General features: G+C 38.9%; 1 protein-coding gene across 3 annotated transcripts in view; it reads left to right on the forward strand.

Moving 5' to 3' along the window:
- The window catches only part of DLG2 (discs large MAGUK scaffold protein 2), a 2,046,181-nt gene that overhangs the window by 1,518,517 nt on the left and 504,190 nt on the right, over positions 1-23,474 (forward strand). For all 3 annotated transcript variants that reach the window (XM_029208176.1, XM_029208177.1, XM_029208181.1), the window contains 2 exons: positions 5,343-5,487; positions 8,210-8,348. In XM_029208176.1, coding sequence (XP_029064009.1) covers positions 5,343-5,487; positions 8,210-8,348 — 284 coding nt within the window. The remainder of the gene's footprint in view (positions 1-5,342; positions 5,488-8,209; positions 8,349-23,474) is intronic.

The raw sequence follows: 23,474 nt of genomic DNA on the forward strand, positions 1-23,474 counted from the left end.
TTCCTATTCCAATTTTCCATTACTCATGAGGTCTTGCTGTGTGTGTCTCATAAAGAGGTCACCACACTTAGTTTCTGTTCTCCCTTACTTAAGGTTTTTGTTCCTATTCATTTGAAAAATAGAGTTAATTTTGTTCTAACCATAACTAATTTTGTTCTAACCATAATTAACCATAGTTAATTTTGTTCTAACCATCTCATTGCTGAAACGATGAAAAATAAGAAAATATTTATTATCCAGAGATAACCATTATTAACGTTTCTCATGTATTCACAGTTATTTTTAAAACAAATTTTATTATAGCAGTTCATTGCAATAGACTGCAGAGATTTCAGTCTTTGGTTTATGCATATTTCTTTTCATACCATTGACGTTACTACATTAGACTGGCCCCCTTTTTAAGTTATTTTACAATATGGTGATCATCTACTCTGTCTTCTCTTTTAAAGTTAACTTTGGAGTTTGTGATGTTTTTTTCCAGTGTTTCTAGAGTCTCACATTTCCTTGTACTATGTCTTAGTACAATTTTTATGTCCCTAATACCTCCCAGTTTGTCTCACTACATTGCTATTCCTGAATGAATATGGAAAGGTCAGTATGTTGCCATCTGTACATTGCTCATTTCTCCTTATGACACCCTCTCATGCCCGCACACCTCCCACCTTTGTACCATCACATATGTATTTGCTAACACTTATTTGAATTCCCACAACACTTGCCATGTTCCCTTCTTGCAAGTCTCCTGGCACCTCTTTCTTCAACTGGTTTGCCCTCTTCTGTCGGCATCATGCTCCAATTCAGTGCTCCCTCTTCCATTCGAGAGAATGAGTCATCTCACATCCAACCTCTCTCTCTTGGCCTCAGTCCTCTGTCCTATTGAAATACATGGCCAGGCTGCACACATGTCCCCCGCTCTGTGTAGCACACCCCACAGAAACACTTCATTCAAATGCACATGATTTTTTTTTCTGAAACCAGGCCAGTTGCTCAGTGTTCACCATTATAGGCAGATACTTGATGCAAAAGAAAAAAGGAAAAGGAAAAGACAATGGAAAACAATGACAAGAGCAACCAGCCAATCAGTATAATGTCCCTTCTCTCTGTGTACAATCAGCTCCAGCTGTAGGCCCTTTATCTTGAGAGTTCAGAGGATAATGCACACATATAATTACCCCAAATAAACCCACTTTCGTGAAAAACATTTTGAAGACTTCAGCACAAAAGAGCACTTTTGGGTCCAGATCCTATACTATTCTGAATTTTTAAAAAGACCACACAGAAGCCTCATCAACAGTTCTCTAATTAAACTCATCAGTTCACAGATGTTTACAGGAAAATGCTCAGCGAAAATTTTCACCAAGAATTCCTGTTTCCTGAGAAAAGAGATGGATGATGACAATAGTAATAGTAACAAGAGCTCACATTAATAAGTAATGAGCCTGCCACTTTACATAGGTCAATACATTTAAATCAATAACCCTTTTGAGGCAGTGATTATTCTCATACCTATTTTACAGAAGCCAAAACTGAGGCTAATTAGGTTAAATAAGTTTCCCAAAGTCACACAGCTAGGTAGTGCCAGGAACAGCATGAGTCCTGGTTTGCATGACTCAAAAGCATGTGTTCTTAATCACTACATATTGCTGCCACCACCTCTTCCATGACGAAAATCAGTGTAAATTTTCCAACATTTCATAGTCACCAAACAAAAACTGACTGAACTACCACTATTTTAAATTACCAATATTTTCCCCAATATCCTCTCTTTCCTCACTCCTCACCTCCAACTTTTCCTCAACTTCTGTTTTCTGCTCTAAAGATTTTCCTGGTGGTCTGAGAGTCTGTTAAGGCAGTCATTCTCAGAAAACACACTTAAAGATAACATCTTCGGGCTTCCCTGGTGGCGCAGTGGTTGAGAGTCCGCCTGCCGATGCAGGGGACATGGGTTCGCGCCCCGGTCCGGGAAGATCCCACATGCCGCGCAGCGGCTGGGCCCGTGAGCCATGGCCGCTGAGCCTGCGCGTCCGGAGCCTGTGCTCTGCAACGGGAGAGGCCACAACAGTGAGAGGCCCCCGCCCCAAAAAAAAAAAAAAAAAAAAAAAAAGTTAACATCTTCTAGACTGTTTCAAGGCCCAACTTAAAAATGGAAAAAGTGCAGTTGAATATACACTGGCCACATCTCTTTTTCACTGATAATCTAATGAGCTGTGTGCTTTCTGTACCCTGGAGAGAGAGACAATGAGCCCTGTCAGAAACAGAGCTTTTGTGCCACGTGTAGTCTAATGTAGTTGTTTTCTAGCCTTTAGGGTCTTTATATGTTGGCTTGTGATCCTCACTGTTTATGCCAACAAATACCTCCTCTCTTCTCTTTTTTCAATATAGATGTTTCTGGGGTGCATGGTCACAATATTCAGAGCCACCTTAGGCAACCATTGTTTAAGAGAAAACACCCACTTCCATACACATTTTAAACCACTGGAAATGAGCATTATTTGTAATTATTCATTATCTAGGTACAAGTGGTACCGCCCTTAAAAAAGTGATTAATCAGGCTTCCCTGGTGGCGCAGTGGTTGAGAGCCCGCCTGCCGATGCAGGGGACACGGGTTCGTGTCCCGGTCCGGGAAGATCCCACATGCCGCGGAGCGGCTGGGCCCGTGAGCCATGGCCGCTGAGCCTGCGCGTCCGGAGCCTGTGCTCCGCAACGGGAGGGGCTGCAACAGTGAGAGGCCTGCATACGGCAAAAAAAAAAAAAAAAAAGTGATTAATCAAATATACAAGAAGGTTTTGAAGAAACATATATATATCAAACTACTTTCCATTTTACTTATTTATTTTTTGACTTTGTCAGTGTATTTGGCTGATGCCACCACTGGATTAAGCGAGAAGGGTAATGATTACTCAGGCTTTTATAACACTTAGGAATTCACATTACTTCTATATGTAAACTTGGAAAGAGACTCTTCTCCTAAAGGAAGAAAGAATAGGTGATGTAAGCCCTAGGTTTCAATGAACCAACACTCAAGGGCCGTCTCATTTTCGTCTTTTCAGGAGGACGGTGATCCAACTGATGGCTTTGCCACTTGGGGTCTGTGTGACCTATTTGTTGCAAATTAACTGCTTCAAATGTCAGTTTTTCTCACCGGTAAAATGGGCCTAATTATTCATGTCTACCTCATGGAGCTATAACCAGGACCAATTATATGACTTATGTCAAAATATATACATAGTACTTCCAAGATATATGACATATAGATGTTAAATAAATGTTAGCTCTTATTATTATTACTGTCATTTTTGTTATTTCTCTGTCTATAACTAAAGGCTGCCATCATCAACTGTGTTCCCCATGCCTGTACTCCCTCTACATTCCCACTCTATATGGGTCTATTTTTCTATCCATTCATTCCATAAACAGCTATGTTCTATTAGAATGTGAGTCTCATGGGAGCAGGGGCTGTGTCCATCTGGAGGAAGCAGTGTAGATGAGTGGTTAAGAGCATGGTCCCTGGAGCCAAACTGCTTGGCTTTGAATTCTGCCTCTACTACAATTTGATCAATGACTTTGGGCAAGTTTCTTAACCTCTTGGAGGCATGCTTTTCTCATCTGTAAAATGAAAGTGATTATAATAGCCAGCACATAGGTCATTGCGGGGCTTTATCGTGTTAATATACGTAAAATAATTTAGAGTAGTGCCTGACATGTAATAAGGCTGTATGTGTCTGCTATGATTATGGTTATCATTCTTATTTTTTATCACTATATCTCTAACATGTAGAACAGTGACTGACACATAATAGGTATGCAATAAATATTTGATCAATGAATAAACAAGTGCTAGACACTGGAAATACAGAAGATTTACAAGAATGTCACTTGTCTAGAAGAGAACTGTAGGAACCGGTAGAGAGGCTTACAGCTTACTGGAGAGCTCATGGTCAGCAGTCAGGTTCAGTTCCCTCCTGTTCCAGGGTCCCTAACCTGGGCTACACCACCAAAGGATTAACTGACACATGGAATTTATATAGCAACGTGAAGCAAAAATAAAAAGCAATGCTACGAGGTATTAAATGACTAAAGTGCTGATTAGATAGTACAGAGAATATGTAGGAATCCAATCTATTTTATTTATTTACATTTATATTACATTTATTTGAATTCCACATCATTTCAGCAGGAACCAACTAAAGAATTGCTTCATAAAAAAATAGGAGCCAAATAAGGATAACCTAGGTATGCAAAATATTTCCTAAATATTTGAAAACCATTTAAGAGAAGTGTTGCAAAGACCCACTGTAAGCCACTGCCATGAAGTAGTAATTGCTCAGGTATCACAGGCTTTTCTGTCCAATGACAAAAGAGGAGTTGCTGTTAAAGCCGATAGCAATAAGGTACTCTTGAACTTGTTTACCTGAAAAGTTCTATGTTCCAACATTAGCACTGTTTCCTTAGAAAACAGACTCATGTTGAATGACATTTTGATGCGAACAGTTTTTGAAGTGAGAAAAGCCAAGTTTGGTGAAGCTGTGGGAAAATGGGGGCTCTCATATAATTGTGGTCTAAGAGTAAACTGGTTCATGTTTCCAAAGGGCATTTTGGACATAGGTATCAGAGCCCTTATAATATTCATTTACTTTGTCCAGTGTTCGTTTGTATGAGTTATCCTGAAGAAGTCATCAAAGTGGTGTACAAATATAGAAAAAAGTTTATTGCAACATCATTTATAATAGAATAAAATTAGAACCAACAAAAACATGCTTTAGTAAGAGATTAGTTAAATCATTATGTTATAGCCATGCAGCACAGTGCTTTGTAGGAAACAAAACTCATGTTGTTGAAGTACATTCATGTTAGAGGCAAATGTTCACTTGAAGTTAAAAAGCAGGTTCTAAAACAGTGTGTGTAATATGGTCACAGTTGTTTAAAGAAATATATCCATATAGGGAGATTAGGGATAATCTTTATTTTCTTCTGTTGTTTTTGTTTGTTTTCTTCAATGGATGTGTATTACTTCTGTAATCACAATCACTATAGCATAAGAAGGACATTTGACCCCTTTCTTCCTTTTTCCACAAAGAGTATTCTGATTTCTATTATAAAATATCGTTTCCTCTTAGAAAAAGGCAGAAGCAACCTTGTTTTTTAGCATCAACAACTGTACCTTATCTGCTTTGGCTAATGCCTTTAATCTATCTGTTCTGTCAAAGTGTGATATAGATACTGGACTGTAATGATTGCAGTTTAATCTTTACATAAGTCATAATTTTGTACATCTTCTTGCCTGAATAGTTCTCTTCACCTGCATAGATTTGGCTCTAATTATGAATGTTTTCCCCTTTCAGGTAAACAATTACAGTTTAGAAGAAGTAACACATGAAGAGGCGGTAGCAATATTGAAGAACACATCAGATGTAGTTTATCTAAAAGTTGGCAAAGCCACCACCATTTATATGACTGATCCTTACGGCCCACCTGATATTACTCACCGTAAGTACCACGCTCAGTGTCGTCTTTGAACAGCATGCCAGGTTTGCAAAATCGGGATTCTGCAAAGCTTGGCAAAGTCCTCTACTTGCACCTTCACTCTTTTTAGCCTGTGGAAGTACTTCACGGGGATCCTGCACTTGACTCCCCAGTTGCCTTGGAGGCCTTACCTGATGAGTTGTCAGATTCACCCTTATGGAAAGACTTGATGATGTATGTTATGGACAGTGTGCTTACAATAGCATAGGGGCAACACATTTTTTCAATTTATTTTATTGAGGTATAGTTGATTTACAATGTTGTGTTAATTGCTGCTGTACAGCAAAGTGATTCAGTTATACATATATATATATATACACATTATTTTCGTATTCTTTTTTACATGGTTTATCACAGGATGTTGAATATAGTTCTCTGTGCTATACAGTAGGACCTCATTGCTTGTGCATTCTATATATAATAGTTTGCATCTGCTAATCCCAAACTCCCAACCCATCCCTCCCCCAACCCCTCCTCCCTTGGCAATCACACGTCTGTTTGCTATGTCTGTGAGTCTGTTTCTGTTTCATAGATAGGTTCATTTGTGTCGTATTTTAGATTCCACATATAAGTGATATCATATGGTATTTGTCTTTCTCTTTCTGACTTACTTAGTATGATGATCTCTAGGTCCATCCGTGTTGCTGCAAATGGCATTATTTCATTCTTTTACATGGCTGAGTAGTATTCCAAGGGGCAATGCATTTTTAAAGTCTGTTTCTCAAGCCCCTGAAGGATGATAGCTCTCATGTCCTATTAGTTTCTCTTCCTAGTTCAAATCTATATAGCCGCAGAGTGGAAAAGAGGGACAGGCAAAATAAACCAGAGATAGCACTGTGCTTCTTCCTGGGGGAAAGGATCTTGCCGTCAGTTGGTGAAATCATAATCCTTAATAACTATCATTATAGTTACCTTTACCAGAATTTGATATATTGGCAGGGAAGCCAGAGAAAATTGTTGATCACTATGGCAGTGGAGATGGGGTGGAGGTGCGTGCTTCTAGGGCAACAAATAACAATAAAATGCTCTACTGCGTCCTCACAAAGTCCACTGCGGCATAAGCCCCGTGCTTTCCCCTCTTCTTAATAGGTCAACAAGAAGATTCTGTCCTTGGGGACTAGATTTAGAAGCAATTCATTTCTTTGATGTGAGTTTAAGGGATAGTTTTGTCAGCATGAGTAAATGTGCTCATTCTGAAATTTTGAGAAACCAGTTGTGAGGCTGGGAACTCAGAATGTCTTCAGGACCTGTCATTAATTAGTACTATGGTCTTAAGCAAGTTGTTTGACCTCTCTTAGATTTGGACGTTTCTCTTGAAATTTAAATGTTGAATGATTTTGTTATCTGCCCATTACATTAGCTATTGCTTTTCTTAATGGTTATTCTAAAATGACTTGCCCCAAAATATGCCTTTTTGTCAAGCAAGCAGTAAGATGAGATCAGCCTTACCTCAGGATATGAAAGAGTGTTAACTTTCAGAGTTTTTCAAACTGGATAAATTTAGAAAAATCTGTCTTGAGGCTCTGTGAGCCTCTTCTTGAAGGGCATATAAGATCAACGTCAAAGAGAAAAAGGAGAAAACAAAACTTGCTATTCAATTCAAGAAATGTGTATTGAGTACTTTCAATACATGCAAGACACCTTGTAAGGTAATATGTGTGATACAAAGGAGATAAAATCATGGCCTTCATTGAAAGGAAGGCTAATGCAGATATATAAATAGTAGCAATATTTGGCAAACTGAGAGGGATGTACATGCTATGAGACAGGTAAAAATATATGTCCTTTGGGCACTCAAAGGAAAGGGATATCACCTGTCTTCGGAAGATCAGAAAAATCTTTATGCAGAGGGTGGCGTTTGAATTTTATCTTGAAAAATTGGATGAGATTTCGGTATCAGAGATGAGATAGGAGAGAGAAGTTGCAGGTAGCTGGTAGAGTGGAGCAAAGGTACAGATGTTGGGGAGAACAGGCCTTATTTAAGGACCATAGGAGATTCATAAGGGGGGATATTGAAATGAGTCAATCTTGTAAGCATGGTGAAAGGGAGAATTTATATTCAATACAGTAGTGGCAATGGAGAGTGTGTAAGCAAGAGAACAGCATGATCAGACCTGGATTTCTCAATGTATAAAATGGATTTTGGGAGAGAATAGCAGCAGGAGACCCAGTTAGGAGGCTTTTCAGTCACCCAAAAGGGGGATGAATTAGGGTGCAGGAACAGAAGAGAAAGGCCAGAGTTAGCCTGTCTGGCATGGGAGTAGAGCATATTTAGGGATTAAAGTCTTATACAAGAACTTGCTCCTAAGAGCCTTCTGCTTTTGATGGTTTGATATTAATTACATGAAAAGAATGCGAGCTCTGCAATTAAAAAGCTAACATTTTTATTTCAATAGAAAATTAATCATTGTTCTGAAAATATGAGTGCTGGGTCTCTCCTCCAGTTTTTCTCTTCACCTAATTATACGAACTGGGCTTACAGATATAACTGTTATTACATCTTTCCAATCCTAAAGGTCACCATGTGCTTGTACATATTAAATGCAAACAAACAGCAACTCCCTCCTCTTGAAGGATCAGAAAATTCTTAGCGGGTAGCAAAGCCTTTCTATTTTTAACAGAACTGTAGCATGGCACATTGAATCAGCCACATAACAGATTTCTTTTCTTTTCTTTCACCCCTTAGCTTATTCTCCACCAATGGGAAACCATCTTCTCTCTGGCAACAATGGCACTTTAGAATACAAAACCTCCCTGCCGCCCATCTCTCCAGGAAGGTACTCACCAATTCCAAAGCACATGCTTGTTGAAGACGATTATACCAGGTCAGATATGCTTTTGGTTAATTGGGTTTGCGATCATTACAAGGAAGAAATTGCATTTGCCTAACATGGCAGCTGTTGCTTCTCAGCCCCATTCAAACTTATGATAGTCTCACCTCAAGTGGAAATCTGCCGAGACTTATAAACATGTGTCATTGTCATCTGTTGGAAGCAAAAACCACAAATTCTTTGTGGAGAAGTAGTAATAGACACACAACCATCACCTTGCAATCTGTTAGGACTTTCGATATCTAACAACATTTGAGCTTTACAGCTATACTGTAAGATAGGTATCATTACTCAAAGACAGAAGATGGTGCTGAGGTTCAGAAAGAAGGAAGTAGCATAGCAGTATGTACGAGTCCCCTTGTAACCACATATCTGGTTCGTAGAAGAGTCAGAACTGAAAAACTCTGGGGTTTTTTTTACTCTAAATTCCATGTTCTTGCCACCAACAGCTACACACAATTCACTGGAACTGAGGCTTCAGTCAGTCCTCCCTCGAGTGCAGTAACTACAGGTGGAAAGGAAAGGAGTGAAATTAACTCCAAATGGTTTGAATTTAATGTATCTCAGTCTCAAAGGGGAACAGCACAGGATTTTAGGACACAGCACAGAACCACATGGCTAACCCCACAAAATAAAACTACATTTAGGGCTCCCCTGGTGGCGCAGTGGTTAAGAATCCGCCTGTCAATGCTGGGGACACGGGTTCGAGCCCTGGTCGGGGAAAATCCCGCATGCCGCGAGCAGCTAAGCCTGTGCGCCACAACTACAGAGCCTGTACTCTAGAGCCCGTGCTCCGCAACAAGAGAAGCCACCACAATGAATAGCCCACACACCCCAACGAAGAGTAGCCCCCGCTCGCCGCAACTAGAGAAAGCCTGCACGCAGCAACAATGACCCAACGCAGCCAAAAATAAATAAATTAAATTAATTAATTAATTTTTTTAAAAAAACTAAATTTAGCTGGCATGCCTCTGAAAAAGTCAGGTCTGACAGTTCAGAGAAGACCAACTTAGTTTACATCATGGTCACTGGTCAGGATTAAGTAACTTTTGGATGATGAACAAATGAATGAATGAATGGGTGGATGAATAATAGGAAAGGTACATTTTTTCTTTTTTATCTTTAAATGTTTTTGTTCCAAAGTAATGCATGCTCACTGCATTTGGTGAGGTAATGCAAAGATTTTCAAGAAACAAAAATCTCCCTCAAGCCCGGCAAGGTTCCCAGTGTGGCATTCTGGCTTGAACCGTGCATACCTTTTCTGTGTTCATACAGACGTGTACAAAGCATACTCAGATGTAGGTGGGGTTTGACACTGTTTTTACAAAATAAGTTTGTATTTTACACATTGCTTTGCAACTTGCTTTTCTCATTGAGAAAAACTTTTACCCAAGATGAGATTGCATACGGATATGTACACTTTTTTTCTGAAAATGTTTGTGTGGAAAAGCGATACAGATGGATCCTTTAGTTTTATATCCTGCCTGTCTACTGAAGTCATTTGTCAGCCTTCAAAAAAATTGAGGAGACTTCCTGCTGCTTAACTTTCCTTGCTGGTGCCCGTGTGTGCTTTGGTCTTTTCATTCCTTTCCTATTTCTTTTTAAATGATTAAGCATTTTCCATTTATTTTGCAATTTCAGGTTTGCTGAAGTGGCTTGTTACATCTTTAGCCAAGGAATGGAATGTTTAGATGCTGCAAATGTGCATCTGTGGTTTAAATCAAATATAAACCTCTTCCTACGCTGATATGTCTAATCTCTCTGCTCTTAATTAAAATGAAGGATGCAGCAAAGATAATCCTCATGTTTCTCTAAAGATTGTATAAATATAGCCACCTTTATTCACCAGAGCAATAATCTATTTGCTCTCATCCTATCGCCAATATTTGATAGGATTTTAATTTGAAAATGTCATTTTATCTTACTAGGCCCCATAGTGAATTAAAATTTATTAAACCCCATTCATAATCCAGGCCCTTTGCTAGCTGTTTTACTTACACTATCCTTTTAATCCTCCCCAAAACATAGAAAGAAGGGCCGTCATCCCCATTTTAGAGATGCAGAAATTGAAGCTCAAGGAGGTTAGGGAATTTGCTTGTGGGCACACAGCTTTGAAGTAGGAAAACTGGGTGCCCTGCCAGCTTTAAAATTCTGGCTAGGAAGAAACATGTTAATTTTCTCCTTATTTTTAAAATGAAAACCAAGTCATGTAAAACTGTTCTCATCGTAAAAAAAATATGTGGCTAGAAAGAGACCCAAGAGTTTTGATGAGCTCTGAAGACAATTAGATGCAGTCTGAGACATACTTCTACCACTGGCTGACTGTGTGAGCTTGGGCAAATCTTTTTTTTTTTTTTTTTGCGGTACGCAGGCCTCTCACTGTTGTGGCCTCTCCCGCTGCGGAGCACAGTCTCCGGATGCGCAGGCTCATCGGCCATGGCTCACGGGCCCAGCCTCTCAGCGGCATGTGGGATCTTCCCGGACCCAGAAACCTGTGCGCCACCAGGGAAGCCCTTGGGCAAATCTTTTAACCACTGCAAGCCTCAGTTTCTTCATCTCTACAAAGGGGAGAGTAATCAAATCTTTCTCAATAGGTTGTTGTAATGATTAAATGAGATAATACCTGCAAAGAACTTATAACAGTGCCTGATACTTAATGAATATTAAATGAATGTTATCTGTTTGCTGTAGGTATACTCATTATAATTCTCAATCTACCTATTCGCATGGAATATTTCAGATGGCGTCTGGGGAAGAGATTTCATTTCCTCCTACAGTGATATGCCTCAGTGTCTTACTTCTTGCCCGCTTCCTTCCTTGCTCTCTGACAGGACAATCTCATAACTTTGCATAAAATCTTCTGAATGTCTGGTGCCTGGGAAACTTGTGAAATAAATTATATCAGTTTACACACACAAACACACAGACACCTCCCTCACATCCTCACCACCACTGTATCCTCTCACAGGTGCTCTGTGCTATAAGTCATTACCACAGGTCTCAGAGATAAATATTTTCTGAGGCATATTCACCACATTATTCATGAATATTCATTGAATACGTCCTACTAGACAGTGGGTACTGCAGTAGAGATGCAAAATGGAGTAAGAAACGACATCTGTAAGAACTATCAAATTGGGACAAAAATATACGTGGAACCAGTGGATCCCCCAGTACCTATTCCCTGATGATGCAGACCCCCTCCATGAAGTTTCCCATAAAGCCTATATGTATATTTTTAGTCCTGAGATTTTATACTTTGGTGTCAAAATGGCCTTTCTTTTATGGTAGTCAATGGCAGTTACTTATATCCTAACCTAGAAGATGAAAAGTTGGCAACTTTATATTAGTCCTCATTTTTTAAATGTAAAAGTACTGTAAAATCCCAAAGTGTGGGAACTACTAACAGAAACAAACAAAATTAGATCAGTTCAGTGAAGTGCTCTTGTGTTGCCCTAGCAGAGTTCCCCAGCACCAGAGAGGCACTTAGTAAATATTTATAAATAATTTTTTTGAGTTTTCCGTGAATGCCACAGGAAAAGCCTATGACATCAAATAAAGTTTTAAAGAGGAGATAACTCTTGTGTTTGAGCTTGAAAAAATGTGTAGGCATTCATCACGGAGTCAAGAGATCAAGAAGGGGACTCATGGTAGGGGATAGCACATGCGTACTCAAGGAAGAATGTGAAATAGAATAAAATGAACACACCTGTTATAGTTTGAATACAAGGCTCATAAAGAAAAATGGTACCTACCTTTAAGTTGTCTATTTCTATCCTTTCTCTCATCTGCAACCTCGTCATAAGATTGGAAATACATAGAGTAGTAAAAACAAAAAGATCACTGCTATGCACTATTACGCTAAGTGCTTTCATATACATTATTGCTCCGATATTATTTATATAATATTCTTAGTGTTGATTTTTACAGGTAACAAAAATGAGTTTAAGTAATTTTCTCATATCATACAGCAAGCAAATAGAAGAATCAAAATTTGAATTCGGGTCTATCTTCAAAGTCCTCACCCCCATCCCTCCAACCCACCATCTCATACAGTCTCTTTTTATTTAGAGATGTTGGGTAAAGGGGATTGGGCTTGTATCAGGAGGCTGGTACTACCGCTTACCACCCAGATAACCCTGAACAAGTCATTCAATCTCCTGAGTCTTGATTTTCTCATCTGTAAATTTGGGTCCTCAAATTTCCTCATGGAATTGTGAGGTTTTAATGTGATAATATGTGTGAAAGTTGTCATCTTTAGAGAGCTATATAAAATTATTATTATCCTGAGGTGCTATAGTAGCTTACCTTTGGGGCCTACTTTACATTTTCCTAAAATAGTAAATCAAGGGAATGAATCTTTAATGAGGGGACTGGGGCTGACAGGGAAACATTTCTGTGAAATGGGTACCTTCCAACAACCTATAAAATTATATCAAATTGGCAGTCTTTTGTTCCAAATGTTCATAATATTTTCCTATCTTCCTGATTTATATTCATTTTTGTTGGGAAATACAGTAAGAATTTTAAAAAGAGTTTTGATTAGAAGAATGCTACAACGGCTTACCTGGAATTGTTTTAAATCCCTTTTACTATTTAAGGAAATGTGTACCCGAGTAAGCTGGGAAATTTTGTTTTTCCTCAATTTAGAGAAAGGAAGCCTAAACAAAAAAGCCTTGAATGAAATTCTCTTAGTAGAAACCCTACTGAGGCCCTTATAAGTCAAAATTATTATTATGTAAATACTCTGGTCGTCAATTTTGGGGAAACAAAGCTGTTACAATGATGCTGAGATGGTTTTTTGGCTCATAGAATTATAGACTGTCAAATTTGGAAGGGCCATAAATGACTATAGAGTCTAATCTTCCTCCATTTGATGGGTAAGAAACACGAGGCCGAACATGATTTGTTGGCTATCCCTAGGTCTCACAACTTGTAAGTAGTAGAATCAGATTTAGAACCCATGTCTTCAAACACCCAGTCCAGTGCTCTTTCTCTTTCTCTAAGCTGATGTTCATTGTTTTATGATGGAGTAAGAAGCTATAATCAGTCAATGATCACCTGTGAGCAGTGCCCACTTTGTACATTAGCTGCAACTGTGGATCCCCTCTCTACTGAGCCAAGTCTTCCCTGGTCACCTAGAAGAGATGCAAACCAGACACCCTCACTATCTGGTTAAGTATTCTCAGAATACACAAACAAATCATTGATACTAACATGAAACCAAAAAAAATTGAGGATGCAAAGTACAATTTCTCTTTCAAGATGTGGGGACTTAATTTCCCAAATTATGAATGCGATAAATGCTGTTATGAAAGCCCAGGGCCTTAACTATCACCGTGAGCAATATATTTCCCAGTTTTAGAAACCAGGTTCACCTGGACCTGAACTTATTGTACCCAGATGTCTTTCTAACTGGCTCTATATAATGTTCCCTCACATAATTTGGTTGAGCAAAAAGCAAAAGCCGAATAAAGTCTCAAGAAAGATTTCTTGTCTCCAGAAACTTTCAAGGACCACTCTAAACTGTGACTCTGATATTCAGTTTGACTCCCTTATTACTAAATAGATATGAACCCATCAGACTAGAGTCTGCCTCCCCTCTTCTCTCCCCAAATTATAGAACATTAGTTTACTGGACATAGTATCTAAAATGTATTCTAGTTCTTTTCTCTTTCTCCCATTCATTCATTCATTTACCCATTCAGTGAATATTCAAGCTTCTACCATGTGTCAAGCACAGTTATTAGCCACAAAATTACAATGGTGGACAAACCAGACAAGGCTCTGGCCCTTAGGGACTTTACATTCTAGTGTATTGAATAGGAGATATATAGATAAATGAGTTATAGATAAAAAGTGCTATAAGGAAAATAAAATTGTATGATATGCCATAGACAGAGTTTGGGGAAGAGAACAGTGTAAAGGAGGACAACCAGGGAATGTCCCTCTGAGGAGATAGGATATGAGCTGAGACCTGAATAAAAAGAAAAAAAGTGGTGATATAAAGATCAGAGAAAGAACATTCCAGGAAGAGGAAATAGCAAAGCCAAAGTCCCAGAGGCAGAAATAAGTTTTGTGGGTTCCAGGAATATAAGGAAGTCAAGCTTGGCTGGAAGAGATGAGCTAATGGGAGCATGGCAACAAATCAGGTTGGAAGAGTCAGCAGCCAGATGATGTGGGACTTTGTAGGTAATGATGAAGAAGTGTAGGTTGAATTTTAAGTGCTTTGAGGATCTATTAAAGAGAAGCAACCAGGAGAATGAAATTATCTGATTTATGTTTTATTAAAAAAAAAAAAAAACCCTCCTGACTGGTATATGGAGCAGGTCAGGGACCATTTGAAGAAACAAAGGAAGAGATCATGACAGCTGGGGCTGGGGGAACAAGTGGCAGTGGAGGAGAAGAGGGGCACAGGAATCTGAGCTAGATTTTAGAGCTAGATTCAACAGCCGTCTTGCACAGGAGGGACAGGCCTGCTTCAGTCAGGCTGATCTACTGGCCATTTCTACGCTTTTTAGCCGCTGTCGAGTAAGCTTTCAGAAACACCATAAGTGTTTGCCACTGTTGTTGTTGTTTTCCTTGGTGTTTAACTTTGTGGATCAGAACTGGTTAGAAGCTAAATCACTGTTTCTCAAATATTGCTACCCACATGCCCTTAGGCTTTGAAAAAGGAATTTGTTCTCCTCAGGATCTGGGGTAGAACATGAAGCTTTCTGTGCAAGCATGAAACATACAAAGTCTTATGTTTTGTCATAAAATTTTGGGAGATATCCTTGTTTGCTTTAATGTGGAAATATTTTGATTAGAAATTTAATTGCTTTTATTCGAAGTCTTAATGTAAAGTTAACATACCAGACGGGTTTTCTGGGGATACTAAGTCCCTGGCAAATACCATAAGCCCCAAGTTGCGAGTGAATACCCAACTCTGAGAAGCACTGAGCTAAATTACACAAACATGTCAGTTATTAAATCTGTGCTATAGAAACCACCTCTTAATTATATCTCAAGTTTTGTGGTCTCCGTTAGGGACAGGCTCTCAAAGGATGAGTCAGCACTTTCCATCAGTGAAGTCTGGTCCTGTTCTAGGCTCTCTTCTTTTTAACTTATATTTAATGACTTAAAACCATTTCTGGATGAACTGGAAGGTCCTTCTTTTGAAATAGGGAAGAAATCTTTTCCTACCTGCCATTAACCAAGTATAGGAAAAAAGAACTGGGTGTGCCCTAGGCAGACAACTGTGCCTGCTTTAGAATCGGGATCTGGACAGCACAGTGCTCAGGTGGGTGTGCCCTGGAGCCACCCTGCTCAGGGTCCTGCCTCAACCGCTTCCTGGCTGTGTGACCTTGGGCAAGTTATGTAACTGTGCTTTGCCTCCGTTTTCTCATGTTTAAAAGGAGCAGAATGATACTTCCCACCTCATAGGCTTATTGTGACAAGAAACTGAGTTAACACATGTAAAGTTCTTAGAAAAAAAGTAAGCACTTGATAAATGTTACCTCTTGTTAATACCATTTAAAACAAGGGTTTAAGATGAACTACTCCACAAATAAAATCATTTTTTGGTGGAATGGAACTGTAGCCAACAAGGGTATGCAGACCCTCAAACAAAATCTACATATAAGTTTTTTTCAACTAATTTATCTCCCAGCACACCTCAGAATATTGTATTACAGGAAGTCTTATAGTCTTAATGCTTTATTAAGGATCTTTATTTTTATTAACACAATGAGTATCTATTACCCTCTTCATTGAAAATATAATATAGGATTCAGTGGAACCAAATATGATAAAAACTAGTCTATCAGTCTGGCTTCTGTGGCCAGATACAATTATCCTCTGGATAATTTCTTGATTTTGCCATATATTATTCATAGTAGCACTCAACAACCAACACCATGTAGCTTTTCCCTCAAAGAAATTCTGCAAAGTATGGCATCAGACTCCTCACAGCGTTTGTAAAGGGCATTATTGAACTTAACCAAGTCAGAGATTCATCAACAGTGTCTCTCAGTTATCTGTTTTGCTCTGTGCTGCATGCCTGATTTCTGCAGTGGGGATCCCGCCTGGCATTATAATATCTGTCTTGAAGCAAAGGATAGTAATGAGAAGGGGTGACTGGGACAAAAGGGGTGAGACAGATGGAGGATAACCCACTTAGTGGAAGCCTCCAGGGGAGTTTTGTCTTTATTGATGGTGGCTCCACATAACCATTTAGGTTTACTTACATAAACTGTGAGGCATGATTGATAGAGCTATCCTGCTAGAAACAGAGAGAGTGGGTATGCTAATGGGGATGAATCTTAATCAAAGGAAGATATCCAAATATGTATTGGAAAACATGTTAAGCTGCTGTTTGTTGTCAGGGAAATTAATTTAATGATAGGAAAAATGAAGCAGTCATGGGAATTTTAAGACAGCCTTTTATAGGTGTTTATCATTTTGTATGTACCTAATAAATTAACCAGACATAAACATACAACACTAGGCCTTATAATTTTATGGAAGATGGTTATTGCACATCTATGACTATTGTTATTATAGATGTAAAATTCAAATAGATAGTTGTTTAATCAATGCTGTATTACATTTTAATAGAATGAATTTATCCTTGGCCTCCAGGGCTGGTTGAGACAAAAAAGGGGTTGATGGTGGGCAATGGAAAATTTTGGAGGCACCACGTGTAGAAGCAATCGACTATTAATTGACTCCAGGCCCCTTAAATTGCAAGTTAACTACTACCACAACACAATGTGTAACTTATTTCTGGCCCTTATCTTGTGACATTGAAACAGGGTGTATATTATGATTCAAAACAAGTAGACAAAGCCTCTTCCTCTAGGAGTTTGTTTTCACATCCAGGTGTCAATAAAGTAATAGTAGACAGAAGGCAGCTGGTTCTTAATTGTCCACATGTGGTGTGTGCTTTGAAAATTATCCAGCACAGCACTGCCATCCCTGAGGGACTCCTTCCACCTACTGTGGCGTTTGCTACTGTGGGAAAGGCTACCATGTTAATGGTAATGTTTGCTTTAAGAAAATGTAAGAAAATCGTGGCACACAATTATTGCATTTCAAAGACTTATATTCTTATATAATATAGACATAAATTTCATAAGTTTTGGGTTGCATCATTCACTTTTTCTTCTAGGTAATTTCTTTAATCTAGATAATGAAGCAAGCTATATCTGAGTAAACACATCTTAAAAATACTGCCTTCATACATTTTCTCCAGACATCCTTTTCAATCTTTAATCTATTTCTTGCCCCTTTTATTGCTTTATACCCCTCTTCAACTGTTTCTCTCCAAAAAGTGTTAATATTTTCCCTAATTATAAAAGTAATATGTATTTGTAGAAAAGTTACAAAGTAACAAAAATATAAAGAAAAACTCACACCACAGAGGGATAATCATTATTATTATATGATACATTTCCACTAAGTTGTTTTTCTACATATAGTAGATAGCAAAGTTGAGATCTGAATACAGTTCAGTCTGGCTGCAGAATCCATATCCTTGACCCCTCTAGCAAGGGTCACGCAGTTGGTGTAGAACAGGATCAAGATTCAAACTGACTCCAACGTCTGGCTCTTTTTGCTGTACTGCATGGGTAGCAGTATTAGTTTTAAGATTTCTAGAATCTTCTCTGTGCTTCAAATTAGTCTCTCTCTGGTTTTTCTTTTGTCCATAAAGGTAAAAGTAAAGTTTTATGTCATTGCTTCCTCCCAGCAACACTTACAACCTGTTCAGGGGAGGCAATCTGTTTTGCTCAGAAAGAAGGGAGGCCTTCTGCATGGTGCACTACCAGGTGGGGGGTCAGTGAGTCCTTAATGCCGTTCATTCCGGCTGTAACACCAGACCCCCTGTGGTTGCTTTAATGAACATTTGAAGTCCTCCCTGAAAGAACTTAGCTGTCCCCGTGAGTATATGTGTCTCTGAGTATAAACATCTAAATATCAACCCTCATCCTAGGTCTCGTATTAAATTAGATTGAGCTTGAAGTAAAACCGTGTGAGTCCTTTATTATGCAGACTGTGTCCTACATGGAAACTCTGTCCGCTGAGCCAGTATTGCTCGATATTTTGTTTTATGTTTTTTTCCCCCAGTCTTTTTCTAAAGTCTCATTTACCAGGTTCAGACAGGGGAAGAAGGCAGAATGAAAGAGCTGAAATAAATGTGATAGCCAGAGATTTCAAAGCCAATTATGTGAGGCCTTGCTCTGCATGTAGAGCAGAACTGGTAAACCCTGATAGCTGTCCAGTACTGCCCAGATACTTTCCTGTTTCTCATTTAGTTCCTATAACACCATACAAAATGAGCAGAGAGATGTTACTATACTTGTTTAACAGATTGAGAATCTGAGATGATAGAGATGCCAAATTTCCCCTGTAACAATAGAGAGTAAGTGGCAAATCCAAAACCCAGAGTCCAGAAGCAGGGTGGCATCTTGGTTAAGAGCTCAGATTTTGGATTCATAATAACTTTGGGTTCACCACTTACTAGCTGTTTGACATTGGATGAGTTATGTAACTTCTCTGTGCTTGTTTCCCCACCTATGCCTATACCATGGGTTATTATTAGGATTCAATGAAGTAATCTATGTAAAACAATTGGAACAGAGCTTGGCACAAAATAAGCTGCATTCAGGTTAACCGTTATTACTATTATTATTATTATTAGTCTTGACTTCTAGTCCAGGACACCATGGTGATTATAGGACCGGTTGCAGTTATTGATAGCAGTGCTGGTTGGAGATGGGGCAATGAGATTAGGAAGTGAACAAAAGGGAAATATGCTTCCAGCTAGCCTAATAATACTTAGACTTATACTATATTTACACTTGCCTTAAAAGGGCAGATTTTGAGACTTTATGTTGATTTAGTGATGTTTCCTTTATATTTCAATTTCTTTTAAAATATATACATATATATAGAGATCCTAATTAAGAAGACTTTATTCAAAACCAAGCCTAACTATTAAAGTTATATAAAAAGAAAAGTCTGTGTTAAAGAAACTGATTTTTTTTTTTTTTGGCCATGCCACACGGCTTGCGGGATCTTAGTTCCCCAACCAGGGATTGAACCCGTGCCCCCTGCAGTGGAAGCGCAGAGTCTTAACCACTGGACCGCCAGGGAAGTCCCTGATTTTTACTTTGAAAACTCTAAAATTAAAAATTCTAGAATGTTAAGTAAACACAAATATATACTTTTCCAAATACTCAGATTTACTATGCAGGCATCCTAAAACTTTTTAAGTAAATGGAGTGATTGCTTTTGCATAGCTTCATGATTTGAGCACAGAAATCAAGTATATGCAGAGCAACACCTATGATGAGACTTCCCACTTCCCAAGGGTAGTGTTAATTCCACGGCTTTACTGTACAACACCAGTCCCCAGCTTTTTTGGCACCAGGGACCAGTTTCATGGAAGACCATTTTTCCACACACATGGGGTGGGGGGATGGTTTCAGGATGATTTGAGTGCATTACATTTATTGTGCACTTTATTATTATTACATTGTAATATATAATGAAATAATTATACAACTCACCATAATGCAGAATCAGTGGGAGCCCTGAGCTTGTTTTCCTGAAACTAGATGGTCCCATCTGGGGGTGATGGGAGACAGTGACACCCGAAGTGTGTTGCTTATGTCCAGTCTACTCCGTAAGATGCAGCTTCATTGTCACTTGCCACTCACTGATAGGGTTTTGATATGAGTCTGCAAGCAGTTAATTTATTATGGTCTCTATGTAGTCAAACCTCTCCGCTAATGATAATCTGTATTTGCAGCCACTCCCCAGCACTAGCATCACTGCCTCAGCTCCACCTCAGGTCATCAGGTATTAGATTCTCATAAGTAGCGCTCAGCCTAGATCCCTCACACGTGCAGTTCACAGTAGGGTTCGCGTTCCTATGAGAATCTCATGCCACCGCTGATCTGACAGGAGGCGGGGCTCAGGCAGTAGTGCGAGCGATGGGGAGCGGCTGTAAATACAGATGAAGCTTTGCTCGCTCGCCGGCCGCTCACCTCCTGCCGTGCGGCCCGGTTCCTACCCCGGGGGTTGGGGACCCCTGCTGTATAACATTAAATTGGACCATAGATGGTTGGATGAAGTTTCACATACAGTATGTATGCAAATCCATGTAATGCTGAGTGTAGCTCTGATGACGTTATGCTGAGTTTAAAATCATGAGGACTAAAGGGAGATAGGAGGAGTTACAAGTGAGGAGGAGCTTGTAGGGAGAAGGTGGTCTCCCCAGTTAAATCAAAGTAGGATCTTCCCAAGAACCACTGTGTTCTGTAGCTGAGAGAGAAATATTTGGTTAAATTCTGCTTACAAAAATTAAATTTTATGTATCTCACTGGTGAAATAAAGAAGAGTATAACTCCTTACCGTCCCTTGGAAAAAGAACTTAATACTTACACTCTACAGATACTATTGTATAGTACTGAAAGAGACGATGCAATTCAAAATGTGACTACTTCATAACTCTCTCAGAAAGAAAAGGTCTGCTGTCTAAAACTAGTTCCAAACTCTCACAACAAATCAGTCACCTGCGAAACCTTTGTAAACACAGAGTCCTGAGTCCTACCCCGGATTTACCGAATCTGTGTGTCCAGGGATAGAACTGGGATATTAATATTAAAAAAAAAAAAAAAGAGGCCAGAAAGCTAGCTGACTGTTTTTCTGCCTTATGAGGACACAGCAAAAAGACAGCTCTCTGTAAACCGGGAAGAGGTCACTTGCTAAGAATATGACCATGCTGGCACCCTGATCTCAAACTTCCAACCTGCAGAACTGTGAGAAAAAAAAATGTTGGTTGAGGCATCCAGTCTATAGTAGTTTGTTCTAGCAACCCAAAATGACTCAGACATTCACAACGAAATATAGACAAGCATTCTATATGCAAATTGGAGGCAAAATATCCTTATAGGATCTATATTTTGAAATTCTGTCAGTAACTGGATTTTTTTAAATGCATGTAGCATTGCAAAAATTAAATGTTTCCATAATTTAAAAAATAAAAAGTAAAATAAAAATAGAACAAAAGCCCTCACAGATGACTGTGATGCAGGCAAGTTTGAGAACCACTGACTTAAATTCATTATGTCTTTGACTTCAGAAAAATCATATTACCAAAAATAAAAGCAAAATGGAGCACATTAGAAGAAAACATGGTCAGGCATTTCTCCCATAGGATGAGTTTTTATAAAAACATTGGGTGACACTAAATCACTGACAATACTAGTGATAATATGCCCAAGAAAGGGCATTGCCCCTGAGCAAGAGTTAACCAATCACAGAATTTGTTCAATGGTGCTTAGATTTTACAATTAAAATTTTAGAATTTTTATTTAAATACACCTATAGCAGATATGCATTTTACTTTACAAACACATGTTTTTTAAATGGCACATGACTTTATTTTCTTTAAATCAAATTACACCTGATAGTAGGGCCCTATCTTGCCTACTTCTCCTCTTAAAGTTCTTCCTTGGACATCAATCCTTTAGGAGCTCAGACTTGTGAAGAACAAAAACTTGGAAGAGCATTTCTTTGGGAAAATTCTGCTTTGCCTCCTGTATCACAAGTCTCCAGTGAGCCAAGGGAATATAGTCAAATATAAGTTCATTGCACTGACAGAATAGCTGCTTCAAACTTGGGGAAGAAAAAACATAGTAAGTTCCAAACACAAATTAATATTTCAATAAGTTATCCTACCCCTCTCCTTTATTATTTACATTGCTTTAGAAAAAACAGGTTATGTTAGTCAAATTCAGACACGCCACTACCCCCCTTTTATTATGAAACAAATGTTATATGTCATAAATGTTAAATGCTATAAAGGAATCTTTGGTACTTCTAGGTCCCTTAAGTACATAGCTACCATCTTACAGCAGACCAGACAATGTCCTTATGGCTAAATGCATATCTGAGTCAGGAGTAGCTGTTGATCATCTCATGGACCTATCACAGATGCCAATGGCAAGAAATTAGAGGCTGTGGGGAGGTGAATTGAGATTTCTAATCCAATTTCCGTACCCCCATTAGGCTGCCACCTATACCTTGAGTCTCTTGTGTGTAACTACAAGTTCTTATAGGAACCCATTGATCTAGATGCTTCAGTAAACACAAGAGATTCAACAATGCAGACAACTACCACATACACTGTTGGCAATTCTTATTTTGCTTTACATTTTCCCACTTAGTATCCTTCAGTGAAATACTGCATAGTAAACACTGGAGTCAGAGAGACCTGCCTTCAAATCACGTTTTGACCACTCCCTCATTGGTACCACCTTATCCTCGCTGAGCCTCAGTTTCCTTATCCAAAAACTCTAGGTAATATCCACTGTGAAAGTCTGTTGCTATGAGGATTAAAGGTGGTGATGTATGTGACCAAACAGTGACTGAGAAATAGGGATTCTCTGCTATTCATAATAAACTTATATTCAACCATTTTCCTTCCCTACCCCGCTATCCCCAAAATTCAATTCCAAAGCTCAAAATTCAATTCCAAAGCTCAGGAAAGTCATGTAGATTTATCAAAATATTTCATATGAAGACAAAAGAGAAGATTATGGAATGACTTTTAAGCTCTATATTCTGCATTCCACCTTGCTGGCACTGAGGTGTCCTGAACTAAACTGAAAACCTATGAAGTCCACTGGCTCTTTGATGCTCTGACCATTACTTTTCACTGTCTCTTTCTTTATTATGACCCTCGTGTAGTTTTGCTGCATGATATCCATCTTAGTTGTGATCAGAATGTATCATTCTAAATTTTTTCCCTTCTGCTGAATGTCTTCCAGATTGGTTAGATATGGTAGATGGAAGCCTCCACTCTATTGATAATCTTAAAAAGAAAAAGAAAAATCTCCTCCATCTGGTTTCACTGCTGTATCTTCCTTTCAGTAGTTCATTTAAAAGCAGCTTTTGCTTCCATTGGATGTACTGGTCTAGTTGGGATTTCCCAAAAGAAGCAGTCCTGTCTAGATCCTCCTTATTGGCCAGGAGTCCTCTTTGCAGATGGACTTCAGTGCCGATTATCTCATCCCTCTGGGTGTTTTGTGCTCTTACTCAGCCTGCTGGAAATACCTTGGACAACAGCAT

Source organism: Monodon monoceros, unplaced genomic scaffold (assembly GCF_005190385.1).
Source record: "Monodon monoceros isolate NGI ecotype Baffin Bay Population unplaced genomic scaffold, NGI_Narwhal_1 Super_Scaffold_7, whole genome shotgun sequence".
In the NCBI taxonomy this organism is placed as follows: domain Eukaryota; kingdom Metazoa; phylum Chordata; class Mammalia; order Artiodactyla; family Monodontidae; genus Monodon; species Monodon monoceros.